General features: G+C 39.6%; 3 protein-coding genes across 3 annotated transcripts; 2 read left to right on the top strand and 1 right to left on the bottom strand.

Moving 5' to 3' along the window:
- Positions 1 to 97: 97 nt before the first annotated feature.
- Positions 98 to 2,352, bottom strand: cmc2 (C-x(9)-C motif containing 2). Its single transcript, XM_028401506.1, has 4 exons — positions 2,056 to 2,352; positions 1,451 to 1,558; positions 1,294 to 1,365; positions 98 to 1,195 (listed from the first exon to the last, which is right to left on the bottom strand). The coding sequence occupies exons 2-4, from the start codon at positions 1,529 to 1,531 to the stop codon at positions 1,112 to 1,114; spliced, it is 237 nt and encodes a 78-aa protein (XP_028257307.1). The 5' UTR covers positions 1,532 to 1,558; positions 2,056 to 2,352; the 3' UTR covers positions 98 to 1,111.
- A 428-nt stretch (positions 2,353 to 2,780) lies between these two features.
- On the top strand, positions 2,781 to 5,624 carry cenpn (centromere protein N). Its single transcript, XM_028402192.1, has 10 exons — positions 2,781 to 3,076; positions 3,188 to 3,233; positions 3,330 to 3,389; positions 3,588 to 3,661; positions 3,763 to 3,936; positions 4,045 to 4,146; positions 4,370 to 4,424; positions 4,545 to 4,654; positions 4,757 to 4,880; positions 5,373 to 5,624. Exons 1-10 carry the CDS (start codon positions 2,906 to 2,908, stop codon positions 5,489 to 5,491), a joined length of 1,035 nt encoding a protein of 344 aa, XP_028257993.1. The 5' UTR covers positions 2,781 to 2,905; the 3' UTR covers positions 5,492 to 5,624.
- A 1,356-nt stretch (positions 5,625 to 6,980) lies between these two features.
- atmin (ATM interactor) lies at positions 6,981 to 14,135 on the top strand. The gene is made up of 4 exons (XM_028402597.1): positions 6,981 to 7,326; positions 9,312 to 9,437; positions 10,240 to 10,439; positions 10,536 to 14,135. The coding sequence occupies exons 1-4, from the start codon at positions 7,075 to 7,077 to the stop codon at positions 12,307 to 12,309; spliced, it is 2,352 nt and encodes a 783-aa protein (XP_028258398.1). The 5' UTR covers positions 6,981 to 7,074; the 3' UTR covers positions 12,310 to 14,135.
- Positions 14,136 to 14,773: the final 638 nt, after the last annotated feature.

The following is a 14,773-nucleotide window of genomic DNA, read 5'->3' on the forward strand; positions in this document are numbered from 1 at the left end:
ACACCTGAAACTCTGTGAGACCCAGCAGAACTTTGATTTAGTTCAAAAAAGATATTGATGAAAGTTAACAGTGTGATTTACCCACATAAAAGCAACATTATCCTTAAATTATTTCAATTTATTTGAAACAATCTTGAATCAATGATTTTCCATTCAAACAAACTCTCAAGCAGTGACCTTTACTGATGTTAACAGTGTTTACTCATACAAAATATTCCAGGGTTTGCATTGTTCTGACTAAACCATCATCACTGTCAGTGTTCCAGATTATAGTTCTGGGAGTATATTTAGGAGTATATTTTCAGACTCCTATTCAGAGTCAGCATTGCGATGTTTGCAATTCAACGATCTCTTTATATGTCTGAATGTTTAGGAGTGTTCAGATTTATTTTGGACATGTATCTCCACACCAGCCTGGCAAACTGTTGGCCATGCTTCAAAAACTGCAGTAAAAATGGGTATAAAAGTGAAAAAAAAATGGAAACAATACCATAATCCACACCTCTCACCTCTAGGAAATATCTGGGAAAATATATTAAAATACTGTTGGAGTCAGAATAATAGTGGAATAGTAATATGTGTGTACCCATTTAGAGAGGACCCTTTCCTGCTTTTCATGATGAGTATCCAGGAAAAAAGTATCCTCATAAGTGTTTCTGGCAGAAAACACAATGGCTACACCTCTACTGACATCAGCACTGATCTCACTGATGGAACATATTGGATGGAGCTAATAGCAGGAAAAAGACACCAAGCCACCTTTAATCCAGAGTATTAATTGTGGTGTTGTTTTCAGGTAGACATAGACGTTTCGCAAGTTTTAGGCTGTGCAGAAGTCAAAAAATGTCCTAATGTCTCAGTTTAACCAGATCTTCATCACTTTTGTGTTTCAAACCTTAAGTGAATCCTACATCCATCAACAGTGGTAGTTATAAGCAAAAACATACAACCATAATTTTTTACTGTTTTGCAGGAGGTGGTTTATGCCATTGAGGGATACATCTCTTTCTCCATTTTGACACAACAGCAGAGGAAGCCTGTCAGACAGTGTCATGTTTAATGTAAAGCTCCAATATCAGTTTGCAGTCCCATTGGCGAAGTAAACTGTCCTTCATAAACGCTCCTTGGGCCCCTCTTTCAGCCTCTTTTTCATCTCTAGTGCATGCTGCTTGCTGCGCTCCCGCTTTTCTATTCTCTGTTGAATGGAAAGAAACGTAAACACAGAGTACACAATGTAACAATAAAAGAGAGGATTTATGTCTTTTATAGAAAGGGTAAAAATAACAAACAGACCTCTTTCTTCAAGCACTGACGCATGGCACGATCCACATCGTTACATGTTCCAAAGAACTTCAGGACGTTGTGCTGATGGGATGTGATGTAAAATAAACTTTGTTTAGACCTCTGTGCAGATGGAGCATAAACTACATACAAGCAGAAAGCTACATACCTCTTTGTGGCACTGCCTGAGAAGAGTTATTAGTTCATTACACTCATCCGTATGCAGGTGAGGTGACAAGTCAGGGTGCATTCTGAGTTAAGGGTTTACACAGCAACACTGAAAAATCAAGAGGAGCACTGAGAATATACAGTACAGGTGTTCATGAAGTGACACAGAAAAAGTGTTCAGACAGCTTAATTTATTTATTTGCCCCTAATGACACAATAAAGGTGGAAGCAGATAATATTCACTTCTGAAAACCAGACATATTTGCCTATCAATCTACTCATGGTTTATGCAGTACATTGTAAAACTCGGGCTTGTTTTCTAAAGGATACTAATGCCTCCCCATCCCTCTCCCTCCTGAGCTGTCATGCTGATGATGGAGTTTGTTTTTCCAGTGACCACTTACCTGCAGAGAGAGACAGAAGAGGACACAACACTGTGACCGTTCGTGGCATTGTTAACCACCTACATTTACTGGAATGGTCTTACACCGCCATGAATAGTAGGCTCAGAATGATCAGTAGTTGCATATTTTTAAATTATATACGAAGTAACTAATTGTTTACTACACTACTTTTAGGTGACAATACCATATTAATATAACTTACCAATGAAGCCGTGTAATCTGAGATGTTTTCCAGCACACCCCGGTGAAATGTCACGATAGCTAAATGCTAGCCTTAGCTAACATAACGCAGCTTAATCCATTCAGCCTGGCGGGTGTCTCCCTGTGGAACAGCAATGCGGGTTCCTAAACTTCTTCGGTGATTCAGACTAAGTATTTTACACCAGTGTTACTTACAAAGACAACAACAACCTGGAGGACATGCTGCCCGTTCAGCCCCTATCATGACAGTTCATTCACCAATGGCGTGCGTCCTCTCAACAAAACGTGTGACGTCTGATGGCGGAAGTTCACAGGAAATAAGTACTGCCGGTTGAGGTGCGTGGATTTTTAAAATCACTCACTTACTCACCCCTATTAGTGCGTTAGTTCTCTAAACAGCTGTTTTTATGCCAAATCTTATAGGGATGGGATTAGTTGCTGTGCTGTTTAAGAAAATAGCAGGAGCACAATGGATTAAAAAAATTAAATGTGCAGAAAAGACGCATCTCATAATGTGACAACCACAGAATGAAAGCCCTGTTTCACACTGTACAATCAATCATTCATTCAGTGGCATTTTTTTCGATAGTCTTCAGCAGTTTAACCACATGGAACTAGGAGTATTACCACTCCAATACAGCAGAGGGCGCAAAAGCGAGCGCGTAAATTCGTATTCTCCCCTCTGATTGGTTGATTCGTGTTCCCCTTTGCAGGCGGTTTGTTTGGAATTTATCGAATGCGCTGCCCTTTGAGCTAGTTAGCTAAACCATAGATTGTATTTGTGTTCAAATAGATTCAAAAAGTCCAAATTTTACTTCTACAGTTCGGTTTGGATTTCTGTCTGAGGAATAATGGATGACTCCATTAAACGCTTACTGCAGCGAATTATAAAACGGATTCCGTTTGAAATGCTGGAAACGACGCTGGAGAAGTGGGGGCGTTTGACCGAGGCACAGCGGAACTCTCTGGATTTCACTCAGTCAAAATGGGCGTTGACAGAAAGACTACTCGCTATTTGTGAGGTATTCTGCAATCCTTCTTTGTAAACTAAAAAATATCCTGATTCACGTAGAAATGTGCAGTGTGTGTGTCCGCCTGGCTACTTATTTGTTAACAGCACGTTTACTTGACAGGAAAATGAATGGTCAATCAAGTCTATCACAGACCTCGAGATGATATGTAAGTCAAAAGACTGATAACCCACCCTATAGTTTTATTATACAATAATATCTGTTCAATAACACTTCCTGTTTTACTTTGGTTTCACTTTCTCAGATATCATTGAGAATCCAAACCTGGGAATGTGGAATGCCTTTCAGCTCCTGGATCCTGATGGTATGTTACTACACAAAGTGCAGCAGCTAGTGGGACAACAGCTGTTGTTGTTGTTGCTGTTTTCCATCTCAATAGGATGAATAACATGCTGGAGTTTAGGTCACTGTGTTTGTTATTTGTTTGTAGGTGGTTGTTCAATGTTTAGTTGAGATTTTACCTGCACCCCTGTTTAAAAACATGTCATTTTCTGTTTTCTAGAGGGGGCTCACTCTGTAGACCTGCTGCAGTTCAAGAAACAATTTAAATCTCACCTCAGTGAGCTTATAAGACATGTAAGACAGATACACTTCTGTGTTTATACTATAAACAGTTTGTAGTTGCATCATTCATGGGCAGTTTATAGACGTCTTGGTGTTTTTGCTTTACTTTAAAGGTGTCAGTCAAAATAAAGAAGCACACAGATGAAGCTGTTTGGATTCGTATTGCATGGGGAGACAACTTTTCTCGGCCCAACCACCTGAAACCAACCTATGTTGTTCACCATCTTCAGACTCCTTATGTCTTTATGACAAGCTTGAATTCAAAACTAAAACCCCTGTTAAGCCAGGTGAGCCATGAGCTTATTTATGCATTTGTTTTTTCCCATTGTTTGTACAGTTGCCAGGCAGCTTGTGCATCTTCTCATTATCTTCTAAGTTGGTGGTGTATTTTGCAGGCCTTGATTCTGTCCACCAAACATCAAACTATTAAGGATGCAAACCTCAGAGGTCGGAACCTCTCTTCCATCAGAGATCTTCTAATGAGGCAATATCAACAAGTAAGCACACTGTGATACAAGCTTATATACTGGTTCAGTTTTTTTCTAAATTTGTTCACTTCTCATGGGTTGACAGTGTTTTCCTAATTAGACCAAAATCTGTGTCTAATTTCTAAAACCACCTTTGTACATTAAAATAAGTGCTTTAGACAATGAGAATTAAGTTGTTTATGTTTCTGTTTTAATGTTTATATTTTGACTGTTTTTTCAACCCTCCCTCTAGGAGTTTCCAACAAAGTATCCCAGCCCTCTTGCAGAAAAGAATCAAACTCTCTCAAGTATGTTTAGGAAATGATTTGATCATCTATAAACTACTTTCATATTTTGTGTTCATTATAATTTGGAGTTGAAATGTACAATGTCATATCATGTATTTTTTATGTTGAATGTCTACATAGATAGACACATAGAAGCAGAGCATGCTCAGGCTGCAGCAAACAGACATCGGATGGCCTGTGAAGCCTTTGGTCGTGGTACATTACCTCAACTACAGTCTGCAGTTTACAAGGTATCAGCTGTCTGTTAAGTAAAAGCAGAATAGCAGTTGAATATCTGAATCAACTATTGATCATCTGGTCTAACTTAAATTAGGTTTTGTGTTCCTCCACAGCTTGAAACTAAATTTAGAGACCACACTAACAAGACCATGACAGAGCGGGAAGAGCCGTTCAGATGTGTTGTTAAATTTACAAGCACCAACCTCCTGGAGTCATTCAGACATTGCGCATCCTCAGGTATGGGGAATTTGTTATCCACAGCTAGTGAAAGAAACTATGTATGCCTTTGGAAGGAAATTATATTCATGTAACTGTGTAGCAATAAACAACGCAACTCATGAAATGTCCACAAGAGGGCACACATACACAGGAGAAAGTATCTGTACTGTAATATTCTTACAACATTATCCATCTTACAGCATTCATGTAAAATACCAGGATTATTTTCCAAACATGTGTTTTTTTATTTCATCACTGTGTCCCTGGACTTTCAATAATCCCTTAAAGGTCACTCCACTGAGCAGCATAGGTGGACATAATAAAAACAAGCAATACAGAAGGCAGCAAGAAAAACGTTTTACAATACAGTCCTTGTTTCTCTGTACTAACTATTAATAATAATGTATTATGTTTATGATGAGAAAGACGGTTAACATGCCTCCCTCTTATATAAATGAATAGTTTTCTTCTATATTTAGTTTAATCAATTTATGTTTTTCTGTTTTACAGGAATTGCCTCCACTCCTGTTTCCCCGCTGCTCTCATCTGTTCCCTCAAAAGGACGGAATTATTTTGTTGTCACAGACAACGGACCTGGTCCCACACAATTGTCCCAGTCACAGAACTGACTGCTGATAGACCCTTGACAGTTCTTATTTCTACCAGTATCAGTTTTTCCATTGTCTATCATTGATCATCTTGTTAACCTTTGCCATGCACATCTGTAATTTGTAATATACATTCATCTTCTCTGACAGTTGTTTTTCCTCAGTTAATGTTACAATTTTTGTCATTTATGTATCCATGTTGAAATAAAATATTTTTATAATCGTTTGATGTTTTAATTCAAGGTCCAAAAACATCTAAACATGTTTTCACTGTAACTTCGTCATAAACAAACCCATACACATGTGCGTACCCTTAAAATGTTTTCCTGTCAATTGTCACGGAAAGTTTCCACAAACATGATTACACTATAAAGATGGAGCACAAAATCCACAGCCCTCATTTGGTGCAAGAAAACTGAATTTTCCACCACAGGAGTATAGGTGGTATTCTTACACATTGTATGGAGTTTTATCTGCATGCTGTCAACATACATCTGTGTGTTCTTTGATTTTTACATTTTCTGCCACAACCCTAACCCATGAACCTTTTCCACAGTAGGGGCGAGATCCCAAAGTGGCCATCCTTCCAGCAGCCACGGTCCGTTATTTAGTGCACCACCACCACCTCCATCGTTCTTTGCTACCGAGTCAGGGTTGCCGACCACTGGATCAGGACAGGAACGGCTAACGGCAATCATATATACTGTAGGAGCCATATATTGTGTTAGTGTAGTTGTTTTGTTATAAAAAAAGGCAGATTTATTTATATAATTTATTTAGAAACAGATACTCACTGCATTCTATGACGTGGTTATTTAAGAATCCCAGCTACTTAGCTAGAGCGTCATGTTACCATGGAGACAGAGATATGGATAACACTCAGCTTTAGTTGGAGCCGCTGCCTTTAGCTACAGTGTAGTTTATGTCTTACGCCTAACGCAGCATCGTGAGCATGTAACTTTGTTTTAACTTTTGTTTTTACTTTATAATAATATAAAGTAATATATAATAATTGATCTTTAGATGGAATCTGATCGTATTGTTTTGTGCTTGTGATTTGATCGAGTAGTTCTTTGACTGTGATTGCCGTGCAGCGTGTGTAGATTCAGATTAGATGTAAATGTGCGAATGTAGAGTTGTTTATAACATGATATATTATTCTGTTAATATTGTAGGTTAGACATACAACGTATAAATAATATTTTATTCAGTTTTAGTTCATAAATGCATATTGACTGTTAAAAACGTTCATTCATAGCGGTAATTAGTTGTATTTATTTGTTTTCAGTTTCACACTTTCCTGCTATCCAATAAACCTGTTAAGACAAGCGGACTGTCGTCTTCAGAGTCTTGGAAAGAGGGAAGAGTGGCTGGTGGAACAGTGCTTTATGAAATTCATTAATTACAACTAGTAAACAAATGTGTGAAATTTTACTTTGAAAAACGGAAGTATGCACATTGTTCCGGAGATGACGTACGCTCAGTTTTCCTCCAGTCCCAGAGAGGAAGGCTCCAAACCACGACGCAGCCTTTCAGGCAGTGCTGAGGGATGTTATGCCTGTTTTCATTCAGTGCTGCCGCTGGGGCTCTCTGCCAAACACAGAATGGACTGTCAACACAGAAACATGGCTGCCTCTGCAACGGGCAAGACGAACAACAGAGATAACGCTACTTCAGGCAGCCCGAAATGTCACGAGGAGTCTCTGACGCAGTCCCGGGAAATAATAAAACCCTCCATTATGGAGCTGACCAAAGAAGTGAGGACGAACATCCTCTGCACCGTGGAAGGATGTGGCAAGATTCTCCCCAACACACCTGCACTGAACATGCATCTCGTTAAGTCACACAGAATAAAGGTAATCGCTTACTAACCCCGGTTGGTCGTATGGGTTGCAGTTGTGCGTAACTGCAGTGCTAACTTGGCTAACTCAATAACAAGCAAACAATTGGAAAACGCAAGTCATCCATAACTTGCTAGCTAACATAAAAAGGCTCTGTAATGATGTTAGCAAATAACGGTGACGTTTGAAAAGGTATATTAGGTTTTAATGGGGCTAATTTTCAGTGACAGCTGCTACTTATGTTATCAGTTATTTTGATCACGTGGTGTTTGGTGCTTTTGTCGATACAGATTGGTACTCAGAGAGAGTTAGAAATCAGTGACCACACAGACAGTATTGACACTTATAGTTAAGTTACAATCTATTAGCCTATATATATATATATATATATATATATATATATATATATATATATATATATATATATATATATATATATATATATATCAGGACAGTGGAAGCATTCAGACATTCAGACCAAAGTCTACCTCTGACCCTGTTCTTCTTACGTCCTCACTGGACTGGGCTTCATCGTAGGAGGCAGTAATTCACTGTCTCCCGTTCATGAATAAAGTTCTTTGCTGGGAAAGGCTGCCTTTTGTACTGCAATAGACTAAGCTCTTTGTTTAAAAAGGTGAATGTGAGAATTTGAATGAGCTCTTGGAAGTAACTTTATGTGGCACAGCCAGCAGTCTGTTCTAATGCTCGATAAACTGCTAGTGTTACCATAATATAATTTAACAATTTCTAATTAAAAACTTCGAGCTCACATTTAATTCATCATCTTTTACTCCACTGTATTATCATTACTGACATAAACCAAATTTTAAACGCATTGATAACTGTATTAGACGTTGTAATCTTTTGTGTCTGAGATTTTGGCAGATTCCAGTCTTGTGTTTTCATTTTTCACTGTGCAGTCTTTTTAACAAAGCTGCAGTCGAACATAAAGGACTGCGTTAAGTTTGCAATATAATATGCATCATGATGATGTCGATATAAATCAATTCCATCAGTGACCAAGACCCTAACTGAGCAGTCCCACTTTGTATGCAGAGTCTATCTTTACGGGATACAAACGGAGGAAAGGAAGTGAGCAACACTGACAAAGTGTTTAATGCTGAAATGTCTCACTCTATGCATCTTCTGCATTATTCATAAAGACATGCTGCGAGAGTTAGGCCATATCTGTTTATATTACATGCACTTTAACACCAATAAAGCTTCACTGCTTCACTGCATCACTGCACAGCAGCAATAGCAGCAGTCGGCGCTCATGTAGCTGTTTTACTGTGACGACTTGACACATATCATTTTAATCTGTGCAGTTCAAGCTTAGCTTTTTAGCTGTCTTTCAATCCACATCACCCCCCTGTGAGCAGCAGGGAAAGCAGAGTTCAGAGACTCTTACTCTCACTTATTACTGTAGTGTACAGACTCTCAGAGAAATGAAATGGCGGCAGCAATAAGTACTTAAAAAGACTGTACCCTGCTGTTGCAAAACCCATAAATCTCGGCTTGCTTTTTCTGTACTGCTTCAACCACCTACAAACTGATGACAATACTTGACATGACTCAGTTGTCAGCCTACGACCATATGATGAAGCTGGAGCAAACGGCATAAACAGTCATTGCTTACAGACATACAGTCTTTTCTTCTTCTAATGACAAAGCAGAGGGTTTGTCAGCTTTAGCCGTTCTGCTCCCTCGGGGGTTACAGCAGATGAAGGTGACCTTGACCGCTCAAAGGCTACTGTATAACTGCTTGTTATGATGTGTGATGGTGTCTTCTTTCAGAAAGTGAAATACTTTTAATGGTGCAGATTTTTATAAGCGTGATCTGTCAACAATTTCAGTGATATAATGTGCAGACAGATAGTTAAAGAAATTATTAAAACAGTGGCGCAACAAACTGTTAAATTCCTTCTACTGCTTAGTGTGTGACAAAAAGGCTGTAATGCATACATGGATCTCTGCCTAACATTATCTCTCATCCTCAGGACGGCATTGTTAATCCCACGGTCAGAAAGGACATGAAGGGTTCTCAGAAGCTTTACTGTTGTCCTATTGAGGGTTGTCCCAGGGGGCCAAACAGACCCTTCTCCCAGTTCTCCCTGGTTAAGCAAGTAAGCTTCAGTTCCTCCAGTGGCCTGTAATGATTTATTTTCCTCTTTTTGCTTAATACTTAAAGTCAGGGTGTCAAACAGTCAATGCTACCTTTTGTTACTAGTACCAATATCAATATTTAATATTGCCCTTACAACAACGAGGGCTTTGGCTTGGTTAGTATGTGAACACCAAAACTGCTTTGCATGTTGAACAAACTTCCATGAAGTGAGAAGCTAATCAGTCCATCGGTCATTTAGCTGATGGCAGACACCGGGCTAACACTGCTCATCCAAATATCAGTGGTGGAACAACAGGACAACTGGAAATGTCATACTTAGACTCTAGTATGCAGAGAAGAAAATAAACTTCATTATTATCTATAACATAACATTACTGGTCACCAAGAGCACTACGAGGTAAGACCTATTATTTTGACAGATTAAAGGTTGTCTGCAGATTTTTGTTCTACTGCTGATTTGATCTCTGTGCTTGTTGGTTCTTCGGATGTTTTGTCTAAGTATTTGTATTATTTAGTCCTCACCACTTACAAATTTGTCCAAAAACGATTACAATATGCCAGAATCACCAACATGTTCAAATCCTGTGAGGCAGCATAACCCTCTGAATATAAGAACAGTCTTTTTCCAATGATTAGTTTTTTTTAGTCTGTAATTTTGTAGTTCTCAGTGCTCATTGGCATGAAATAAATATTATAGTTAAATATATTTCCATCTACATTCTTGAAGTTGATAATAACCAGGTGTTTAAAAAGCTTTTGAATGCAATACATTCTTTGTTTTTTGATCACTTTTATTGTAGCATTTCATGAAGATGCATGCAGAGAAGAAACATAAGTGCTCCAAGTGCAACAATGGCTACAGCACAGAGTGGGACCTAAAGAGGCACATAGAGGACTGTGGAAAGACCTACCACTGCACATGTGGCTGCCCATATGCTAGCAGAGCTGCCCTACTCTCACATATCTACAGGACGGGTCACGAGATCCCTACAGAACACAGGCATGTGCTCTAATAGTCCAAATACTGTTTTATCTAATTGTTGAACTTTGTTTAATAACTAAAGTTTTTGTCTTTTTCTGTTTTGTTTCTTCACAGAATTCCTCCAGTAAAGAAGCGAAAGATGGAGAGATTGTTAAATGGGTCTGAAAAGCTCAAGATTAGTGATTCAAAGCATGCCACTAAAGAGCTGACAGAGACAGCCCCCCCCTCTGAAACAACTTTTCATATATCTGACTGTACAAATCAGAACTCCAGCCCCCGCAGGAGCCTTCACAAGTTACTCCTACCGAAGCCCAAGATGGCCTTGGTTAGTGTTCCAGTGATGCAGGTGGCCCATCTGCCTGTTCTCCTTCCGTCTACAGAAGGTGGGGCTCTGAGGTCTGTAGTGCTTGCAGTAGACAGCCAGGGTTCTGTCAGCACCCTTCAGCTCCTGCCACAAGCCATGGGAGCAGTGGTACCCCAGCTTGATGCTAAAAGTTTGGGTTTCAGGGATACGATGCCTACTTCACGCTCAAGCCTAGGGCCTATAAGTACTGGAGTGCAGGTCAGTCTGGATCCTGCAGATGCAGAGGAGTCCTCCACCTATGTGGCAGGACACAGAGGAAGAAGCACATCCACTAATATTCAGACAGACAAATCCTACCTGTCAAGAATTCCATCTAGTGTGGGGACTGGGGAAGGAATAAGCTTGTGCTCTTTGAGTGAGTCCTCAGTGTCATCCTGCTCACAAACAGACATCAGCGTGAGTGCCCAAGTCTTGCTGCCAGTCAGTGTTGAAACACAGACATTCTTCTCTCAAGCCAAAGCAACTTCCTCTATTGGAGCTCAGACAGACAGCCTGTGCCTGAGCCAAATTCCTTGCTCCGCATCAACTGTGCTCCCATACAAAACCAGGCAGACACAGACATACTTTGCCATGCCACAAGCAGAGGAGAAGGCCCAAGACCAGGCCATCATGTGCTCAGACCTCTTTGGCAATGACTCCCTTAGTGTCTCCACCCAGACAACTCTGAACATAGATGACACCCTTAATGCTGCAGGAGAGAGTATGTATGAGGACTCAAAGCCAGCAGGCGGAATGTGTTTTGGGGTGCAGACACATGAGCTTAATACAAATAACATGGCAGACAACCAGACCCAAACAATGACTTTGTTAAATGACCTAGAAAATATTCTTTCTGATAGCATGTCAGGCCACCAGGTTCTCACTGAGGCCTCTGCAGGTTGTGGGTCAGCTCTCAGCTCTGTTCAGGAACAACACAATGGCATAGACTTTGACTTTGAGGAGTTCCTCAATGCTGTGCACATCCAGACACAGACAGAGGAGAGTGAGCTGGGAGCACTGAGTGGTGACACACCACTAGAGTCTCTGGACATTCAGACCCAGACGGATTTCCTCCTAATGGACGAACTGGACCAAAGCGAGGGACCAAGTCGTACCCAAGCAAGTGACCTGGAGCTGTTTGATACTCAAACTCAAACAGACCTCAATTTCCTGCTGAATGCCGGAAGCCACATGCCCCTGAGCAGCATCCTACGACATTCAAGCTTTTCTATGAGCACAGAGTCCTCAGATACAGAAACACAAACAGATCTCCCTTCGTTTGCTACAGGTCTCCCCTCTCAGACTTCTCTTGGTCAGGGTGAGCAAGCACGGCTACTGAACAGCACAGAGACTCAGACTGTTACCAGCCAGGCAGAAGGCCTTGGACACCTCTTCCTGACCAGCAATGAAACACAAACTGTCATGGATGACTTCTTGTCAGCAGACCTGGCTTGGAATATGGAGTCCCATTTCAGCTCTGTTGAAACCCAGACATGTGAGCAGCTTTGTGCTCTCTTGCAGCACCCCGAGAAACCCAACCGTTGAAGCACTTTTAGTGATGCTTCATACAAGTCTATCTCATACAGGTTTCTGATATCTGCCTCGTTCTAGAAGAAGAGTCAGTCTGTGCTGTCCTCTGGTCAGATCCTAGTCTTAGCAGTAAGAAATGTTGACCATTCCGCTGAGGGCATCATGTCTAGAGCTTTTCCGGGTATAAATCTTGACAGCTTTGCTGTACTTTATTAGCTCAAAGGACATGATTTATCAGCTTCTGAGACAGTTTACATATTTATTTGCACATAAGGTAACATATTGTTGTGTCTTGTCTGAAATGCCAGTTTAAGCACTGTGACTGGTTTTCACTGTTTGGTCTAATTTGCAGTTCAAAAATTATTGAACATTTTATAAATGTACTGCAGGATGACACCTGCATCATGCAAAGGCTTAAATTGTTTTGCTATATGGCACCTTTAAATATGAATATACTGCATAAAACAATCTCTCCTCAGCTGTACAGTTAACCGTATCATACATGTAGTTGTTTTTCAAATGTGCATGAAGCCATGACATGGTCAGCAGCACAAAAACATAAAAGAGAAGTTCTGCTCTTGTGCATTTGATGGCTGATTTTTCAATATTAATATGTCAGTGACAACATGACTATAAACTAAATAACACAATGCAGGCTTTGCAGCTGAGTCACAGCCAGTTTAAGATAAATTGTTAGTCATATAACTATGGCACAAGTAAAACTCTAAATGTTGGTTGTTGTGCATCATTCAGTGAAATGTGATTGTGAAGTCTGATGTTGTGTGAACACTTCTTTGTGTCTGGGACTCTATAGCTAATCAGTCAGTTAAAGTCAGTAAGCAGGCTAGTCTGTCATCGTCTTTGACTTATTCATTAGCTGGGTGTAAGTGTATACAGTAGCAGTGCTCTGTGCTGAAGTAATCCAGTAATGTTACTATAGAGAAAAGCAGTGGATTAGAGCTAGTATTAACACAGAGTTATTGTGTGTATTCACCACCTGATATTTACTGAAAGACGTCTTGTTAAATATCATGTTTTCCACAATTTAACATTTGGGCACAGCTTTTTAATAAAATGGTATTTATTTATTTTTTTACTCATCTCCAAGTGACAGTTTAACAATTTATGTATTTCATTACCTCATAGGCACCGCATACAGGCTGCTCTGCCAAGGAGCATTGAGCTATAGGCCTTGTTTATTTATTCTTTTTGTTAGGTCGGTGCCTTAATGCGCAAGTTTCTTGAGTTCTGTTACACATCATTTTGCTGCTTTGAAACAATTATCATATTTCTATAAGAATATGATTTAGAGAAGGAAAAAAACACTGGGGGATAGACTGAATACTTTCAGTCCTTGCTTTGCATGTTTAATTCATTCTGTATTGATGTTTTCATTTTGACTGCATGAATATTGGAATGCTCCTTGTTCTCCATACTATTTTTGGAAGATTTATATTCTGTCATAACAGAATATTGCTATGCACACAGTAACTTTGATTCCATCTCGCCATTTTTATAAACGGATGGTTAGGCTGATAAAATTAAAGAATGCCCAGAACATGACACTGTGCCCAACTATACCATGCTCTATTTTCACCACCATTTGCAACTTATTTAAGAACAATGTTCTTGTTAAGTTTTTCCATTTTAAATTTAAACATTTCTCCTTTCTGAGTATGAATTCTTGAATTCATATAAAGCATAGCTTCTCTCCACAAATTTAGTGGAAGGGGGAAATGCCATGAAACAAACAGAACTTTGTGTAGAAGCCTTGTCAGTCTCAAGTGTCAGTTAGAGTGCTTTCTTTTCTCCCTGTGGGGAGCGCATGCAGATATTTTTTCCAGCACAAAATATTTGTTATAGCAGGATTTCTGTTGCCTATATGTGTAGAGTTAAATGGTTGCCTTGAATTGTTGAAGCTACACTACAGATGTTGCTAATAAATAGCTGGAAACTGCATATTGAGTTCTTTGTTGAAGTTTGTGTAAACATTGTCAGTTTTTAGTCAGATGGCTTAAAAAATACATTTTATCATATTGAATGTTGCAAAACTGCAAAACTTGATTGTCCTGGATAAAGCAACTTGTTTCATTTCTATTTTCAAGTCATTTTATTTTACACACATCCAGATAAGAAAGGTTTGGTCTGCTTATCACTGTTGATTTTTTTTTATTATTGACATAACATACACACAGTAGTAACATCTTCCAAATGAACCATTATGTGTTTGTGGAGCTCAGCATAATACTGCACTTTAGACTGTTTTCACTGCCTAACAGAGACCCTGTGCACAACCATCAGCAGTCATTCCCTGACATGAAAGTGAAACAGTACTGATGTGTAGACATATGTTGTAGGCTATCAGAAGCTGTGGGCCAGACACAGCTTCATACAGGGTAGGTTGTTGCTAGGTAACAAGAACAGCAGCAAAAGCACTTGCGGGAAGTGGTCAGAACAAAATGAAGGTCAGTCCAACCTA

Source organism: Parambassis ranga, chromosome 3, assembly GCF_900634625.1.
Source record: "Parambassis ranga chromosome 3, fParRan2.1, whole genome shotgun sequence".
Classification (NCBI taxonomy): domain Eukaryota; kingdom Metazoa; phylum Chordata; class Actinopteri; family Ambassidae; genus Parambassis; species Parambassis ranga.